The sequence below is a fragment of the Perna viridis genome, chromosome 9 (genome assembly GCF_037379345.1).
Source record: "Perna viridis isolate PV_CMFRI_1.1 ecotype Kerala chromosome 9, ASM3737934v1, whole genome shotgun sequence".
In the NCBI taxonomy this organism is placed as follows: domain Eukaryota; kingdom Metazoa; phylum Mollusca; class Bivalvia; order Mytilida; family Mytilidae; genus Perna; species Perna viridis.
The window spans coordinates 44,536,318-44,554,388 of record NC_142453.1 but is presented as its reverse complement, the minus strand read 5'-3'; the positions used below and the strand labels follow the sequence as shown (position 1 = coordinate 44,554,388).

Here is an 18,071-nt window from a genome sequence, read left to right as displayed (position 1 = left end):
TTGTACCTTATTATTAGTCATAAAACATTTCGATTTCGATATTGTAAAACATTATAGCTTGAAAATTAAATAATTTATTGTTGTACTGTTCAATAATATAGCGAAAAATGAACCGTTTTTTTATTTTTTAAACAACATGTTTATAACGTATTGTCCATGAGCAGGAAATTGTACTTTTCTTTAATTTCACTGAATGTCCAATAACCTTTCAGCTTGATCTGATTAGTGGTGGCAGTATTCAATAGATCCCGATTTTCTCTTTGTGTATCCGATTTGTTTCTGCAATGTTGGGTAGGAATCACATTGTCAGTCTGATTATTGCATATATTCATTAACTTTGTAAGTCATTGAGTCTCTTTTAAAACAAACACTTTTAATGGCATTCGATGAGACTTGTATGAAAATGTAAAGGAAGGAAACGAAATTATTTATAAATGCTTGTAAATAAAGATAATGTAAGTCAATTATTTTTTTCCAAACAAAGTTTAGTTTTACCAACACACACACACAAAACAAAAAAAAAAAAAAAACAAAAAAAAAAACAGAATTCCTAAGGCTCACTTTCCATTGACCTACTTGAGTATCTAGTAACGCCATGGTCCTGCTTTGGTTCAGACATTTCAACGGACATGTTATGTTAAACCAAGGTTTTTACAGCACGTCACCGATATATTTACACCACAATAAGAGTGAGGCGTGAATATATCAGAAGTGATCATTCTATTGTGCAGGTGTTTATGGCCGTGAGATATTCGTTTTCTACGATGTCGACGTCTCGCGTGAGGACCATATGACAAGAATATTCTGGTGGATTTAGCCTTGATTTCCTTCATATTGAGGTCCTGCAATTCGATTTTGTAGTTTGGATTTTTAGATACAATAGGTTAAGTATAGGAATATGAAATTATCAGTATGGATTTGTCTTTGAAATTATGCTTAATTTTGTTTTTGATTGCTTTATGATAAAGGGTGTTATAAAAAGACAACGTTTGTTTAATTCAAACAAAAGTAACCTGAAGATTCCTCGACTTAATTGATTACCCGCTACTTCAATATGCTGTTGCTGCTTCATATTAAGTATAGTAAGAATACAGCATTAACATGATCCCAGCAGCTCAGAAAAATGTGTATTGACGTATAAAACGCACATTCGGTCCATTCCAATTGATATTGCGAATAGTACGTGGGTTGAGATACCCCCTCCCGTACATACCTCTCCCCATTCATCTAAGTACATTACATTTATTATAGACCGAACGTATTTGTCTTATTTTACGCCAATATAAGCAGTTAAGATCATGTCAATGCTGTATTCTTATAATACTTAATATGAGGGCATTTACCCCACCGTTGCACCTGGTCTATGCTCCGAGACTTTAGTGTAGTCTGAGTTGCTCATTTGCTTTTATTACCTTGTTTGTATTATTTGGTTATTTATGAACTGTTTTGTCAAAGTATGTTTTCCATGACTGGTCTTTGTCCCTGGATTACATTCGTTTGATTTCCACTAGAATCTTCATTATTTTGTTTTCAGCTTCTCTTAAACTCCCATTTACGAATCCTTTTGGGCCAAAAAATAAACTGCAGCATTTTCAAGGCAAAAATCAATTTTATTTTTTTATTTTATTCTTCAAACTGTTTCTTTCTTCAAAACAAAGTTAATTGACATTAATAGGTATCAGCATGTTGCATATAGTCTCAGCATTACAATGGTGTCAAGAAAAGTGCTGTTATACGTAGGGTTTATGAGACACATGAAAACAAATGTACTCCTATTCCAACGAAAAAATGGATTAATTTGTCATAGTTTTCAATGTCAAACCCCTAGAGTATATATACCTCAGTAAAAGATGTCTTATGTTGGTGTTTGTTTTCTGTTCAGTATTATTAGAATTAATGCTTCTGGGTTCCGACTCTACAAGAAAATGTTTCCGTAACAAGTCGCATACATTCAACTCTAAAAGTTATTTCTCAACTACAACGTCTCACATTTTGATTCACTCGAAAGAAAATTCAATTTTCTGCATAAATAAACCACGAAAAACTTTAACTCATATTTAAGGCATTTATAATTACGATAACGATGTACCCAACATATCTGATCAATTCAGACGCTTTGATTTTCTTTTTGGGGTTACAATTACTATAAAATCGTAAAAAAGGGATTTTTGCAGAATTTCAGAATTTCTCCTGTTATTTTCCGTTTTTCCTTTTTTTTTCTTCAAAATACCGTAGTTTGAACAAGCTTTTCTGTAATACAAATAATTTATTCAATGTGTGTTAGTTTTCAAAAGAGCCCAAATGATAAATATGTTTTGTCAAGTTTGGTGAAAAGTTGCCACAAAATACCTCAACATGAACAATACGTTCATTTTTAGCATAGAAACGATGTAAAAAAAAGAGATATTGGTAATATATATTGTTTTAATAATCAATGTATCCAGCATATCTGCTCATTTCAGCTGCACATTTCTCAGTTTAAATATGACAAAAATGAGTTTTTCATAAAAAGGGGATTATTCGGAATTTCATATTTTCTTCCATTTCACCTTTAATGTGCAATTGTTTTCAAGTATACGTCTTCAAACAATCTTTTGTATATTGTAGACGATTGATGTAACTAATCTAAATTCAATTGTTACGATATTGTATGATATTTTTTTTCTAGAAATAAATTATAATAGTCGTATTTGATTTGTGTAAACCCTGTTTCACATTATAAATTTCATTTTGCTTCGCCGTTGTAGTGATTGGATTTGTGTTCCTAAAATGTCAGACGGTTTTGATTTCGAGAATGTGTATGTCAAGTAACAAAGCTTTTGCACTAGCTAAAGAGGAATTAGAATCGTACGGGTCCCTTTCAAACTGTTATGAACATGATGACAATGATTCGATGTAATATTCGAATATCCATTGCACCGAAGGCTTGTTGCGGAAAGCATTAGTTTTATTTTTCAAAAATGATGACAATAAACATTTGTAAACCCAAGGGGCATCAAAGGGCCTACAGAAGGACAACAAGTTGAACGCCTTTCTAAATTTTCTAGGGGACAGAAAACGAACACTCAATTTCTATTCTCAAGTGTGTTCTTTTCGTGGTACTGCAAAATCTTTGCTAATTAAGGATTATATTTTCACAAATAAAATTGTTCCCAACAAACACTAACGAACATGAACCTTTCGCATGTGAAGGGAACCCCTCACTATTTTTGCGTATATCTTCTCCAAAAATAAAGCATAAGAATGTTACTGTAACCCAAAGTATAAGCGCCAATATGGGAATCTTGACTGTCCTACTGGAATAGGGTGATAAAGTCAACGGACAGCAGATGATTGAGTACATTACGTACACGGAACAAATAAGGGTATATTTTCAAAAATATACAATTCCCTCGGTGATGTTGTACTATCATCGTTACCACAAAAAAAACTAGCAAAGGAAAAATTTGGCTATAAAATCTGCTCTAAATTACTACTTGCGCCCCGCTCAAAATGCACGACAATCTTTCCGTAATAAAACATCTACGGGCACTAGAGTGAGTTTCCCTACGGTGAATGTGTACATAGTTTAAAATAATATAAGAGGTTTAAACATTTGTAGAGATTTTCAGAACGAGAACGGATGAAGGAAACGTATTTGCAAATTCACCCATGTTTGCATCGCTAGCGATTGTCCTGCAAAGCATCCCGAAATTATTCACAATCTGATTAAAGGCCCTAACCAATCAAAATAGCAACAATTTGTTGTCCCCTCACTGACAATGCTTGAAAAGTGGGACAGGGAGTTTTGGTATGATAAAGATAGAGATTTAATTTTAAATGGTATTCGTTATGGATCTTCTGTTATAAACGAACGGTGTACAGGTCTGAAAAAAATACGTTTGGCCACAGAAAATGATATTTTACAAGAAATTAGAAACAATATTTATGTATTTACAAAAAAAAAAAAAAAAAAAAAAAAAAAAAAAAAAAAGAAAAAAAATTATACAGTGCACTAGTTGCAATTCAAAAGAAAAACATTATACATCAACTGATAAAGTTTGTTCTATTCTTAAATTAAATGGTTATCTTGTAAAAGTAGATATGTAACAAGCCAATATACATATTCCGATTTCCCAGATAATCAAAGGGATACGGAGTTAAAATGGAAATTTTCAGGTCATTGTTCTCATTTTTGTTCATGTTGAGGTATTTTTTACTAGGTCCAGGGGGCAATTTTGCAATTAACTTGAACATGCAGTCTAAATAATTATTACCTAGATTAATTTAAACGCTAAGACATTATATAAATGATTTGTAGTTTACAAAAGCTTATTTAACTACGGAACTACGGTATTCCGCAAACAATGACAATTACGATATAGAAGATGTTCTGGAGTCATAAAATTCCCCTTTATACGATTTATTTTTGTTTTTTGTAAACACCCCCTTTCCCCATCAAAAAAAAAAAAAAAAAAAAAAAAAAAAAAAAGAATAACTTCAGCGCCTGAATTGATCAGATATGTTAGGCATGCTGTAAAAGTCCTGAAAATCAGTTCAAACAGGTCTGATTCCCTTGTGACAACGGCAATAAAGGAATTGAAAGTAAATTACACAACTGTATAAACAAAGAACTACTGGCAGTTAACTGACATGTCAGATTCAGACCAGTTAGAACCTACAAAAAGCTATGTCACGCACCTATGTAAAATCAATCTCAATCCTTCACATACGGGGTTGAGAATCACAGTACATCATGAGTCATACAATAAGGACACAACCCATGTCAGGAGAACCTTACATACAGTTTGCAATGAAACATGCATTGTCCTTCAATTGCATTCCCTGTATATTTATAAAAAAAAATTCTAAAGCACATAAAAGAATTGTACCCCAAGTTCATTTGTTCACATATTTTGGGTGACAAAAAAATACATTGATACGAATGTACTGTTTAAAGTGTGTCAGAAAGTCCATAACTCATTATTGGAGATATTTGAGAATTTTAGTAAATCGTTGATTTTGACTTAGGAAAAATCTTAATCTATCGTCGAAAATATACATAAAGCATTGTTACAAAGGATATTTTACTAAGCGACTTCCGTGTAACTTTTTACTATAGATATTATTATTATGATTTCGTAGATTTATTTCTATCGAGATATTCAATCGAATCGTCATTGTTTTTTAAGCTAAGCCATTTGATTTATTCATTATAGATATTATGTCCATTCGCACAACGGTAGTCCATTCCGTTAACGTCTAACGCACTTGTGAATGTACTATCCAGCGGTATGAGTCTTTTTATATTCAGTTAACTTACATAGGTCGAACAATCCTGAAGGCAAAAACAAATATAATACGCACACATACGAGCAAAACGATCCCAATAAAAAAAAAGATGACATCAAATAATCCAGAAGAGTAGATAGTTCCTGTCTTACCCCTTGTTGGAATCCCTTCATTCTGCTCGTTGAAAGTCTTGTCTGTTTTATTGAAGACCCATAGTGGCATAGCTATAGCTGACTTTTATCATACCGGTAAGGTTGTTGTCTTTGAAAAATCCACCATTCTCCATTCTGGCTGCAATAAAAGAATGAAACACAAGAAACTCGACGACAAATGCAGTTCAGTAGTAATTCAGAAACAGATACACCACAACAATCAACCAAAATCATTATGACAAGCGAGAACAGTTAAAGTTTGGTAACATATCACTGTTCAACAATTATCTTGTTCCTCAATGGTTTATAAACATACAGGGTTTTTGTAATACAATGTTTAAAACAAGAATAGGTATGGTGAATATATCAAAGAGACAACAAACCCACCGGGATGAAAAGGCTACCCATTGGAATTCCATGAATAAGGTAATAAATATGACGGATAAATACCACTGTCTGAAATAACTGACACAATTGCACCCCCGGGTACTGTTTCTTTACAAAATTCGATAATACATTGTAAGTAGGAAGGGAAAATGTGTATGTAGCCTCTCGATTCCTAAAACACTCTTCACAACTTTATTTTACTTCAAACACGACCGAAATATTATTGTGATTTTGTCTGCCATTTTTACGACTAAGCACAATGTACGAGCTCATTTGTTTGTTTTCATTTTCATGTCACTCAGACATCTGATTGTTTCCATCTGACTATTTTTATGTCACTCAGACATCTGATTGTTTCAATCTGACTTTTTTTGATGTCACTCAGATATCTGATTGTTTCCATCTGACTTTTTTGATGTCACTCAGACATCTGATTGTTTCCATCTGATTTTTTTTATGTCACTCAGACATCTGATTGTTTCCATCTAACTTATAATAAAATAAAAATCCAGGACAAAACATTAAGTTTGTATTTATTTAATTTTACTAAAATATTTTCTGGTGTTATTGCTATTCTATTGAAAATGTTTTTTCAACATATACATGCATTAACATACTGTTTGAAGTGAAAGCTGATATGATTATTGCAATTACATTTTTTTCATGAAGTGGCTATGTGTGTTGAAATTATTTTCTGTTCTTATATTCTATCTTCAGAAAATATATGTCTTACATTGTAATACATATATCTTTAAATCTCATATATAAGTATGTACTGACCAGTAAAATGCACTTATGCAGTAATTGTATTAGCATAATAACGAAAATTATAACAGAATGCAAAATTTCATTAATTTAAGAACCAATATTTGAATGTACAGTTGGGATGTCAACAAGTGTCTATATTGTTAATTTGTTTGTGTGTTGGTTTATGGAGAACAATTAGTTCATGCTTTGAAAGTTCTGATTTCGGTGAAGCAGATGGACAGGAATTAAAAAGCATTATTCATAAAAGCTGAAGACGGGAAAACTGTGACATCTCTATGTATAATGAAAAAATAATTTGAATGAAGGAAATAGGTTTTAATTTTGTAAATCTCTGGCTACATTTATTAATTGTAATGCAGACTATAGCTAGCTTTCCAAAATATAAGATGGTTGTTTTATAATTTAACAGGTTAAAACAACCAGCTATTCAAGGGGATTCACAGAGAACACTGCAAAAGACACCCTCCCCCCGATTTAAAACAAAAACACTAAATGTCCCCATGTCAATATGTCCTTTAAGAGTAAAACAATGATTGAATTGAGAATGAATTACGAGAAAGGAACCTGATTATAATGGCGAAGAAAATCGTGAAACACACGACGAGATATCTATCTTTGGGCTTTGTGTATATTATATATTTGTACATCGCACTCACATCATGTATCTTTCAAATCTTTTCAAATCGTTTGTAACATCGTCTAGAGGACCAAGAATTCACCCTGCCTAATGTTCATCAACCACATTAAAGGCCTTGAGTAACTAACAGTCCACCACTCCTTCATCGTCGCTTTAAAATCGCTTCAAACAGTCGAAAATGTCGAATTTGTTCCATCAACTTTCATATTTGTAACCAGTTTTCTTACTACGCTTCACCTTAAATGATGTATAGTATTTTTAGAAAGCTCCTTGTCACTCTTGTCATAAAAGAGAGGGGATACTATTGGGATAAATATAGACCAGGGGTATCCCTTACTCGAAAACAAAAATAATGACGTCCTCCTTTTTGAAAGAGTAATCAAAGGAACCTTTTTGAAACCATCGTCCCGACAATCCGTTGCATCTTTGCTCTAAAACATATCTTAAGTCTTTGAAAAATATTTATTTTAAAATGTTTTAGCAATTAGTTCTATGAAAAGGGTGTTTTATTGAAAGCATGTTCACTTCCAGTTTCTTAAAAACAAATGCGAAATAAAAATTACTTTATCTTACCATTCCCTGCGTGATCGACAAGTGGAACTCTCCTGTCAGCACGGCATTCCCACTGAATTACTACAGATCGAACAAATATCGGAAAACGGTGAAAACGGTGAAAACGCTTACAGTACAAACAGCCATAAAAGTTAAAGGGAGACACATATTACGTCATATTACGTCAAAAAAGATGTATGACAATGCGACGAACAAAATTAATATATGGACATGAAAAAAAAAGTTTTATATATTTATCCTGCAATAAGGTTATTTGTTAAACGAATAAAAGTATACGGTAATGTTTTTGCTGTATGCATACATTAGCAGGCTATCTACTTTCTGGTTCCTCCCACTCACGTGATCGGTGGAACTACTTTTTTCTGGTATGCGTAAATTAATCATGGCCGCCACCATAGATACAATTAAAACAAATTGCGATTGCGTATCCGGTTAATCTTTTTCTTTGCTGTTTTGTTTTGTTTTCACCTGAATGAAATAAAATGTTTTTTGTATTTTTTTCACCGTCATATATATGGCAAATCCCAAATCTCGTTCAGATTTGATTCATTATCAGTTTGCAGACGACTCCCCCTGTCATTTCAGTCATGTCGGACTCGGAGCCAGAGTGTCCGTCACAATTGAACATAAACTGGTCCTCACTTAAAGAAATTGAAGCATTACAATATGATAAAACATTTGAAGAATCAAATGACCAGGAAACTGTTATGGTCTTGGATTTATTACTACCTAAACCCCAAGATAATGAATCAGAGGAACATAATATTATAGATCTGCCCATACAACTGCCTTCTCTTCTTCAAAAATCTCAAACAGATAGTTCAAATCCCAGAGAAACTAGTGCACAAATTTCACCCCTGAACTCTACTGCCATATACCAAACAGAAACAAGTCAGCTTCCACCTTCCTCGCGAAATTCAAAGCTTCAATGTTCTTAAAATCGACATTACAACATTCAAAATATTTGTATTTATTGTTCATTTGACTTATTTGTCTTTTGGAATTAAATAAATTTTGATACAATGCTTATTTTTTTCAAACAGCTTTGACGGATTATATGGTGCAGATTGAATTTCAATGTTTATTGAGTCATGCGCCATTCGTATTAATTTTTTTCTTCGGGTTTAACGATCGGGGCTCCTCAGGGGATATGCATTTTAATTTTTTTTATTTTAAAACTGACAAAATTGTAGTTCAATATACATAAGATTACACATTTTACATATATATATATATATATATATATATATATATATATATATATATATATATATATATATATATATATATATATATATATATTCGGCTGAAAAGCATGCATTGTTTGCAAGCGTGTCAAAAGATTAAAAAAACGTTATCAAAGTTATAGCAGTAATCAAAAGAATGTAATCCATGGCCAAAGACCAGACATGGAAAACAGACATACGCAACAAAGCCGAGTTGTTCTAAAAAAATCCCAGGGTAGACGAAAGAGGAAAGGAGAACTATGACAGGTTGAACAAATCAGTTTTCATGGCGCAGATTGATACACCGTAACGATCCACGAGTTGTTGATGATGACCTTAAAACTTCTGTAGTGATGACTTAAATCTTGTAGCAACATAACCCTGTCCCAGAAGCCTCTTTGTTAGAATTCTATCGCGATACAAAAAGTCTGCGCAGTTTCGGCAAGCTGTGGCATAACGTATGAGTTGTGATATAAACACTCTATACGCAGGTGCAGAAAGGATGTTGCCACAGATGAAAGGAAAGTTGACAATTCTGAATGAAAAGTCATCACTTTTGTCGTAAAGTTTGGTCAATCCTTTACTACTAATACATAAAGCATTGTTACAAATGATACCCTTACTAAAACGACTTACCTTGTTATGCCATTAATCAAAATCAAAAGTTATGGATTTGTCTCAATCGATATATATATTTAAATAACCTTTCATAGGTTTTTAAAGCTTAGCCATTTGATTTATTTTATAGATATTATGTCCATGCACACAAAGGTAGTCCGTTCCTTTGACGACCTACGCATTTTTTGAAGGATATAATCATATACTTTAAAATGTGCTTTCCAAACGTATGTATATCTTTATATTTAATAAACTGACAGGAAGTCGAGCAATAGGGAAGACAAAAAAAAACAATAATGATACAATACACACAGAAGCGAGCCAAATAAAAACATGGTCGACGACACTAAATGATCCAGAAAAGTTAGAAGTTCCTGCCTCACTACTTGCATGACATCATACGTGCTACCCGGTGAAGGTCATTTCTGTTTCATTGAAGACTCATGGGTGGCCTTGAGCGGACAGTTGTTGTCTCATTGACATATTCACTACTTCCATTCTTGTTATATTAACAGAAACAAACTACTAGATACATGTAGTTCAATAGTAATTCTGAAACAGATACTCCACATCAATCAACCAAGTCATTTTGACGACTGTAAAACGTTTAGAGCGACGACATTTTTTGACAACGTATCCATGTTCAACAAATATCATGTAAGGGAGTTATTCTTTAAATTCATATTCACCTCTTGAACAAAGTTTCAGTAAGTTTTGAATAAAACAATATAGCAGAACACTTGATGATGCGTTAACTGCTCGTCCGTGGTTTATAATCATACAGGGTTTCTGTTATATGATGTTTGTGTTTAATTTTTGTTTCGCGAGTATAATCAAAAACTTCTTGTTCAATGTACCAAAAAGAAGTTCATACGAGGAAAAGACTTAATATATCTTTTTATCTAGATAAATTCTTTACGATTCATTGATTACAACTTGAGAGATCGATTTGGAAATATATCAGGATACAAAAGACGAATTATAAGGAAGTAAATTGTGAGAGGGAACCCAAATGGGGAAATCGTCTTGATTACATTCTGACAAAACCATTTTTACAATTACATTGTTGTATTTACAATAAACATTACATGAGTAGTGATAACCTTTTACGGTAATTCGAGGTAACATTTCAGTTTTCGGCTTTCCGGCTTCGATTAAAGGTATAAATACATATAAAGTAGGTAGTGTCTTGTTCGAAAAATCCAACAAGTATATGTAAGTACCTTATATCATTGTTCATTTTATTTGCGTTTCATATATTCTTTCCGTAAAACAATTATTTTTGCTTTTACAGTTGATGACATACATTCATAATTTAATATTTTTTTTTATCAATTTACACTTTTGAAAGTGACGTGCTCTTTTATCAATTGTCACCCATTTTTCCTTAGATTTTAATTAAGCTTGATCTTAACCATTGACTACATGTACGTAACAATAATACTCAATTTATAAAATATGTATTTATATATAAATATAAGGCAATTTATGAATAGTAAGTTTTATTTTCTTGTCTTATATTACAATTAATTGCCTTTTTTCAGAAATTTTCAGGAACGACGTATTAATTTTCAATGTGGCACGGATTTACAATGATCTTGTTCTACATGACCAGTCTTACAGTGGTAGTATGTGTAGTTCTTGATACAGAAAAGATATAAAATTAAACGTAACTTAACCAATACTTCCGCATGTCAGTTCAAGTTAATAAAAGTAATATTTCCTTGTATAATGTATTACATTAAGCGGTAAGATGTTTGATTTTTTTTGTAAATTCATACACCTTTTTGGGTTATCACAAAACCATTTTTAGACGAATTGACTGTTCTTGATAAGACAACATTCTTTTGACAAGACGATTATCTGTCATTGACATATTATGTCCAATCGACGTGTTAGACAAAATTTATAATGAATAAGAGAATGGTAACTGATGATCACAAAATACTTGAGAATGTCATATCGGATATTACACATATAACTTGCTGAATTATTAAGTTTTAACGATTCTAAACATTTCTCATTATTCTTATTTATACTCCAATCTCCCTATTTGCGCAAGTAAAACATATTGACTTTTCTTTCGTAAGGCTTTCATATGCCAATTTCTCGCACTCTAATCGTTCGCAAATAGATTAATAAATGGATACCTGCCTACGTCATTTATATTATTCCGCCCATACGGGAGACGCCAGACAGGGAACATGTAATAAAATTCAAATCGGGAATAACATTCCCTGTTCATAAACATATATTTTTTTTAAATTGCAGTATAAACGCAATGATTATGTCTTGACTTCATATAAAAGGAATTAATGGATTCGACACGATTTGACGGAGCCTCGCAGTTACCCTATTTCTTCGCCTCATCCTTTAATTCCTTTTTTGTGAGATATAGACACTATTATTGAGTTTATCGGTTATATTTTATAGCTTTGCGATGTCAGTTATCTTCTTGTTATTTAAATATCAACAGAACAGGTTTTTTTTATTGTTAGGTATCCATGAATTGTAGTGAAACTGAGTTCCTGTGTTATAATGGACAAAAATGTATAAATATAACATACAGATGTGATTCGACTCCTGAATGTGATGACGTATCAGATGAAGCCGATTGTAAGTTTAGAAATCTAATCAGTTGCAGCGCTGCATTCGGTGGAGGTGGGAAAATAGTGATTTTTTTGTCCCCTGAAAGATCAGCCCGTCACCGATTCTTTTGTGGTGGCACTAGTATCGTTTGGCAACTGATCTTCTTTTTACATCTTGTGGTTCTGATAATCGTGTTGTTTTTTTTTTTTAAATTATGAGAATTTAGGTCTAGATAAATCGATTTATATAAGAAAACATATTTTTAAGGAAATGAATATGGCGGGTAAATACTACTGTCAGAAATAACTGACACAATTGCATTCCCAGACTGTTGTACAAAACAGGACCATAAATAGGAAGGTAAAATGTGTATGTAACGTCTCGATTCCTGAAACACTCATCATAACTCTATTTAACTATTAAACACGACCGAAATATAAATATGATTTTGACGGCACAGAAGGTAGATATATATATTTGAGATTCTGTTGGTGGACCTGTGTACTCTATTTTAACAAATATACAGTTTCTCATAATACCATAAAAATCCAGGACAAAACATTAAGTTTGTATTTATTTTATTTTGCGAACATATTGTCTGGTGTTATTGCCATTCTATAGAAAATGTTTTATCTACATACACCAGCATTAACATACTGTTTAAATGAAAGTAGAAAGAATTATTGCAATTACAATTTTTTTTCATGAAGTGGCTATTTGTGTTGGTTGTTTTTCCTCTATGGTGAGACATGAAACTGACTCACCCAAACCAGCGATGGACGTACTATTAAATAGTGTCCAGTTACACTGTTTGTGAACTGGTATGAAAAAGTATGGTTATAGAACTGTTCACCCATTAACAATAGATACCTTAGAAAAAAATAAGAAAATAGAAGTATATTTTAACATTTGAATCACAATCTTAAATCAGTTTATCAGTTATTTTCATTGAAAACAATTTAAAAAGAACATCAAAATTAACAGAAGCATGCTATCAGAAAATCATATCTGTCAAAAAGTTATAGATTTTTTTATTTCCAGATAGTTTGGACAACACTTTATCACTTATTAATGTGCAAATATAATTAGTTGTTAAAACAATGAAATTACAAATGTATTGAAGTCCCTTGTATAAAAATGCAATTACGTGCAATGATGTATTTCCTCGTTTGTAACATGAATATTCAAGAACAAAACACTGAAACGTTAATTTAAAGAAAGTATTAGCATCATTTAAATTGAATAGAAACAGTCTTAGTTCACTCAGGTTCCACATGTTAAAATTTAATGTGGATTTCTAGTTTTATTTCGGTTTTCGAACAAAAATGTTTGACAGTTTATTTTTGGTAATCATACAAGTCCATATTTTAAGTTTCTGAGATTGAGACACTTCTTATCATACACGAATGTTAAATGCTGTTCAGCGATACAAATGTATTTACAAGTCAACCTTATTATTATCTGTGGGTTGTTACTTTAACATCTATGTGGTCTTGGTCAATCATGAAACCGAGGTTAACGGTATTGATGTTATATGCCCACAGAATAAATAATCATTGAAAAGTAAACCTTAAGCTTGAAGAGTACATTTTGTAGCTATCCCTCTCACAAAGAGAATTCACTTTTCTACAAGAATAAAAAATACTAAGTCTAAACATTTCACCAATTTGACAGTTATGCATTACACTTTGTATAAAACAAAGCTATTTTGATATCATATATTTGTTACGAATATGAACCTAAGGAACAAATATCACAGAATGTCTTTTACACAAAATTATTATCCTTTCTTATATACTACTTTTAGAAAAGTTATGTCTAACATTGTAATACTTCTGTAGAAAAAGTATTTATTGAACAATAAAACGTAATCATGCAATAGTTTTATTAGCATAATAACGATAATCATAAAATAATGACACATTTTTCCATTAAATTAAGAACCAAGTTTTGAATGTACAGTTGGGATGTCAACAAGTGTCCATATTCATAGTTTATTTGTTTGTTAGTTTATGATGAACAATTAGTCTATGCTTTGAAAGCGTTGATTTTGGTCATGCAGATAGACAGGAATTAAACACCATTATTCATAAAAAAAAACTGAAGACGGGAAAACTTTGACATCTCAATGTATAATGAAGAAATACTTTGAAGGAAATACGTTTCATTCTTCAAGTCTAAAGGAATCTGCCAACCAGCAAATTTAATGGGTATCGGATCGTCCAGTCATGACGATGCAGCACGAACAAAAATAATTATATAAGTTTAAAGGATTGTACAACGATACCGATAAAGATGTTAACACACTATAATAAAGTATATAATGGGCAAAATTTTCAGTCAACAAATGACCTTCTTCAGTGCCTTAAATAAACTGAGTGTGTATGAAAGTAAATGGTCTGTGAACACAACTCATTACCTAATCAGGTGAATATTTGTGACGTATAATTTTTTTTTACCGACAGTAACAAAGATCTTGAACATTGTGCTATGGACACACGTTGTGTGTTGATCTTGAATATTGAACTATAAAAATAAAAAATATTTACAAATACTGTTATAAGAAACTATACAAAATAGGAAGAACTTAATGTTTTTTGTTAATTCCGTGTGGGTGTATCCAAAATCCCTCCCGCTTCACTCTCTGTAGATCTGGAGCGCTGTGACATCTATGGCGACACCGCCTACACTAAGTCCAGCGCCCTAGACCACTCGGCCAGCTAGGCTTAATAAAATATAGCTTCCGCTGGCCGGGTCATTCCTCCTCGTAGGATTAATCTAGAATCTCAATGTTAGAATTGTCAAATTTGCGGTGCGAGTTGGAGTCCCGCGGAGGGAACGACCAAAAATTTGCTTCGCAAATTTGACAGTTCTAACATCGTTCGGAATTTTTCAGACCCTTCTATTAGTTTACGTTATCTTCCCTGTGTCAATTTGATCCGATGGAGCAGTGTAGCGAATAGAGTCTCACATTCTGAGACGTTGTATAATATTGATTTGTTGTGACAAGCATCATTAATTTGATCCTCTATCCTACATAATAACCTAGATGAACTGTCCCGTACTACCATACATCGTGTACTAAGTTACAGCCCTAGATTAATCCTACGAGGAGGAATGACCTGGCCAGCGAAAGCTATGTTTTATATAGCCTAGCTGGCCGAGTGGTCTAGGGCGCTGAATTTAGTGCAGGCGGTGTTGCCATAGATGTCACAGCGGTACGAGTTCGAGTCCCGTGGAGGGAACGACCAAAAATTTGCTTCGCAAATTTTCACAGTTCTAACATCATTGGGAATTTTTCAGACCCTTCTATATATATATATATATATATATATATATATATATAATCGTCTAAATAAAAGTCAACAATCACTCTTACGAGGTGATGGATCGTTAAAAACGATGCAAAACATAACAATAAATTAAATAAACACCTAAATATGTTTAACTTCACCAGAAGATGGTAACATTTACATTAAATATTTCGGATACTTGATATCCTTCTTCAGCATAAAACTCATAAAGCTTTATGAGCATGACACTAACAAAACTTTACGAGCATAAAACTCACAAAGTTCAAGATCAAAACAGATTCAGAAGCTGAATCACGTACGTTGTGGGTGATTGTACCTTTATCTAAGGCATACATGAGCAAATGATAAGGAGCCTGAATGAAAATAACAAAGGGTTTTTTTTTTTATCAAAATTAAAAGTAAAAATTAACTGTGGAAAACAATTAAGAATAAGTCAAAATACGGTGTACGGTGTATTGATATATGTATGTATGTTTTTGTGTGTGTGTGTGTGTGTAAAATTTGTAAAATTTGTAATCTTTTATCTATTAAACAACAATTTTGTCAGTTCAACGTTATTCGTATATTTTCAAAGGTCCTAAGAATGGAACATGTCCGAATAACCAAAAGCTGTGCAACGACACTAGATGTGTGATCGGAGATGACTGTTCCTGGAGACCTGCACCAGCGACTTCAACATGCACTGAAAAAGTATCCCAGTTAATCACAGAATCTTACACATTGATTAGTACGATTCGGACCGTGTCACATGCTTCAATATTAGCAAAAAACAATGTATGTCTGTTTTTTTGTTATATCTTGGTTTCACTATCACACGTTTCTTTATTTTAATTTCAATATAAATTAAAATAAAAACTTGTGCTTATATAATATCATATTAGAATATATGCTATAAAAGCTAATTCATGTTTAATTTAATATATTCTTACTGTAAAGGGTCCTTTGATTATTTGAAACATTCTCTATTTGACATGGCAAAGAGTAATCAAGGGAACCAAGGTTATAGCAATTATATTATCAAGTTGCGAAAATCCAGCCAAAACAAAAAACTATATTCTATTAAACTTTCCAGTTTGCACAAAATCGATGCTACACTCATATTATGTTTACATTTAATGAAGAGTGTCGATTGACGTGTAATTCTGATTTGACAAATATGCATGTATTAGCTGATTAGATCTTATTTAGGGCATACATGACGTGTGTATCGTTAGAGAAACCCAGGTCATTTGAGGTTCCAAAATGCGTTATTTAATGGCAAATATTGTTTTACAATTATTCATTCATATGAAAAAATATGGTTTATTAATATTCAATTTGTGTATGACTTAAAATTAAAGGAACTAGATGAATGGAATGAAAAGTAAATTTATGTCGAAGCAAAACTTGGAAGCCAGAATTAGATACAACATAAAAAACAAAACAAAACAAAACAAAACAAAATAAATAAACAAACAAAAACAAAACAAAACAAAACAAAAACAAAACGAAACAAAACAAAACAAACAAAACAAAACAAAACAAAACAAAACAAACAAACAAACACATGCTTGTTGAAAACAGAAATTGTTATGAGAAAATCATATTAAAAATATGAAACTTACAAGATATCTTTAAATTGTTCACTTTTTTCTACCCCTTTGAATAAATACTGCGTTAGTGCAATCTCCGGTCGTAGTGTTAGCATTTTATGATATGAACATTTGGTCTGATATTCATTAAATCATTTTTTGTAAAAAATGGGTGACCATTTCCAAGTAATTCAATAATCAAGTGTACATCTAGACAAATGTGTTACTCACGTACTTTGTTTGTTCTGTTTGATTTGTTTAGGGATTATGATGACTTTCGTACTCTTCTCAAAATCAAAATGTGCAATGCATCATTAAAAAGAGTAAATATACAATAAGGAATACACTTTGACTATGATTTAAATTAAAAATTCGAAACTTTAACAGTAGTGTTGATTCTTTATGTTTTATTTCATTGACAATCTAAATTTCAGAAACATCTCATGTTTCATAAGACATAAATAACATACACATGTACTGATGGATTTATAATGCATATTTCACCACGGTCATACTTTTGTTTTATATTTGAACCTGACACAGTGTGCTTATTTGTGTTCAGGCTTGTATTTAGCAAAATAAATATTAAAACTATTCCTTGCTATGTGACATCATCTTATCAATTTCTAGCACGCAGAGTTTAATAAACATCGCATAGCTACTAAGCTTCTCCTATACGTCAGGCATTGTTTAACAAATGCGACAGGAAAGGTATTGTGTTTTCTGAACACTTATTTCCTCATGTAGATATTTTTATATCTGAATACATATTGCTTATCTCTTGACAATTTGTAACGTAAGAGTGAATATAGGATGTCCCTTTGATATAACAATTTACAAGTTACCTGAATCATATTTTTTTTAAATTTAATTTATCGTGATATCTTACATATTGTGCGAAAAAGAATATACTTTCATATTTTTAAATTTTTGTTCAATATTTTTTCCAAACCTTTTTTGTATTG

The 18,071-nt window shown here is 31.9% G+C and overlaps 1 protein-coding gene across 11 annotated transcripts; it reads left to right on the top strand.

The window, feature by feature from the left end:
* The first annotated feature begins 10,356 nt into the window (after window positions 1–10,356).
* LOC148608670 (basement membrane-specific heparan sulfate proteoglycan core protein-like) lies at window positions 10,357–17,830 on the top strand. Of its 11 annotated transcripts, XR_015915380.1 has the most exons (5): window positions 10,357–10,847; window positions 11,177–11,301; window positions 12,131–12,248; window positions 14,398–14,648; window positions 16,110–17,830. XR_015915380.1 is itself a non-coding variant. In XM_088546298.1 (4 exons), the coding sequence occupies exons 2-4, from the start codon at window positions 11,207–11,209 to the stop codon at window positions 13,036–13,038; spliced, it is 279 nt and encodes a 92-aa protein (XP_088402424.1). In that variant the 5' UTR covers window positions 10,364–10,847; window positions 11,177–11,206; the 3' UTR covers window positions 13,039–14,391. The 11 variants fall into 11 exon arrangements, 1 of the variants encoding a protein (XP_088402424.1); XM_088546298.1 differs by lacking the exons at window positions 14,398–14,648; window positions 16,110–17,830 and adding an exon at window positions 12,932–14,391 and having other exon boundaries at window positions 10,364–10,847; window positions 11,177–11,260; XR_015915381.1 differs by lacking the exons at window positions 14,398–14,648; window positions 16,110–17,830 and adding an exon at window positions 12,932–14,391 and having other exon boundaries at window positions 10,575–10,847.
* Window positions 17,831–18,071: the final 241 nt, after the last annotated feature.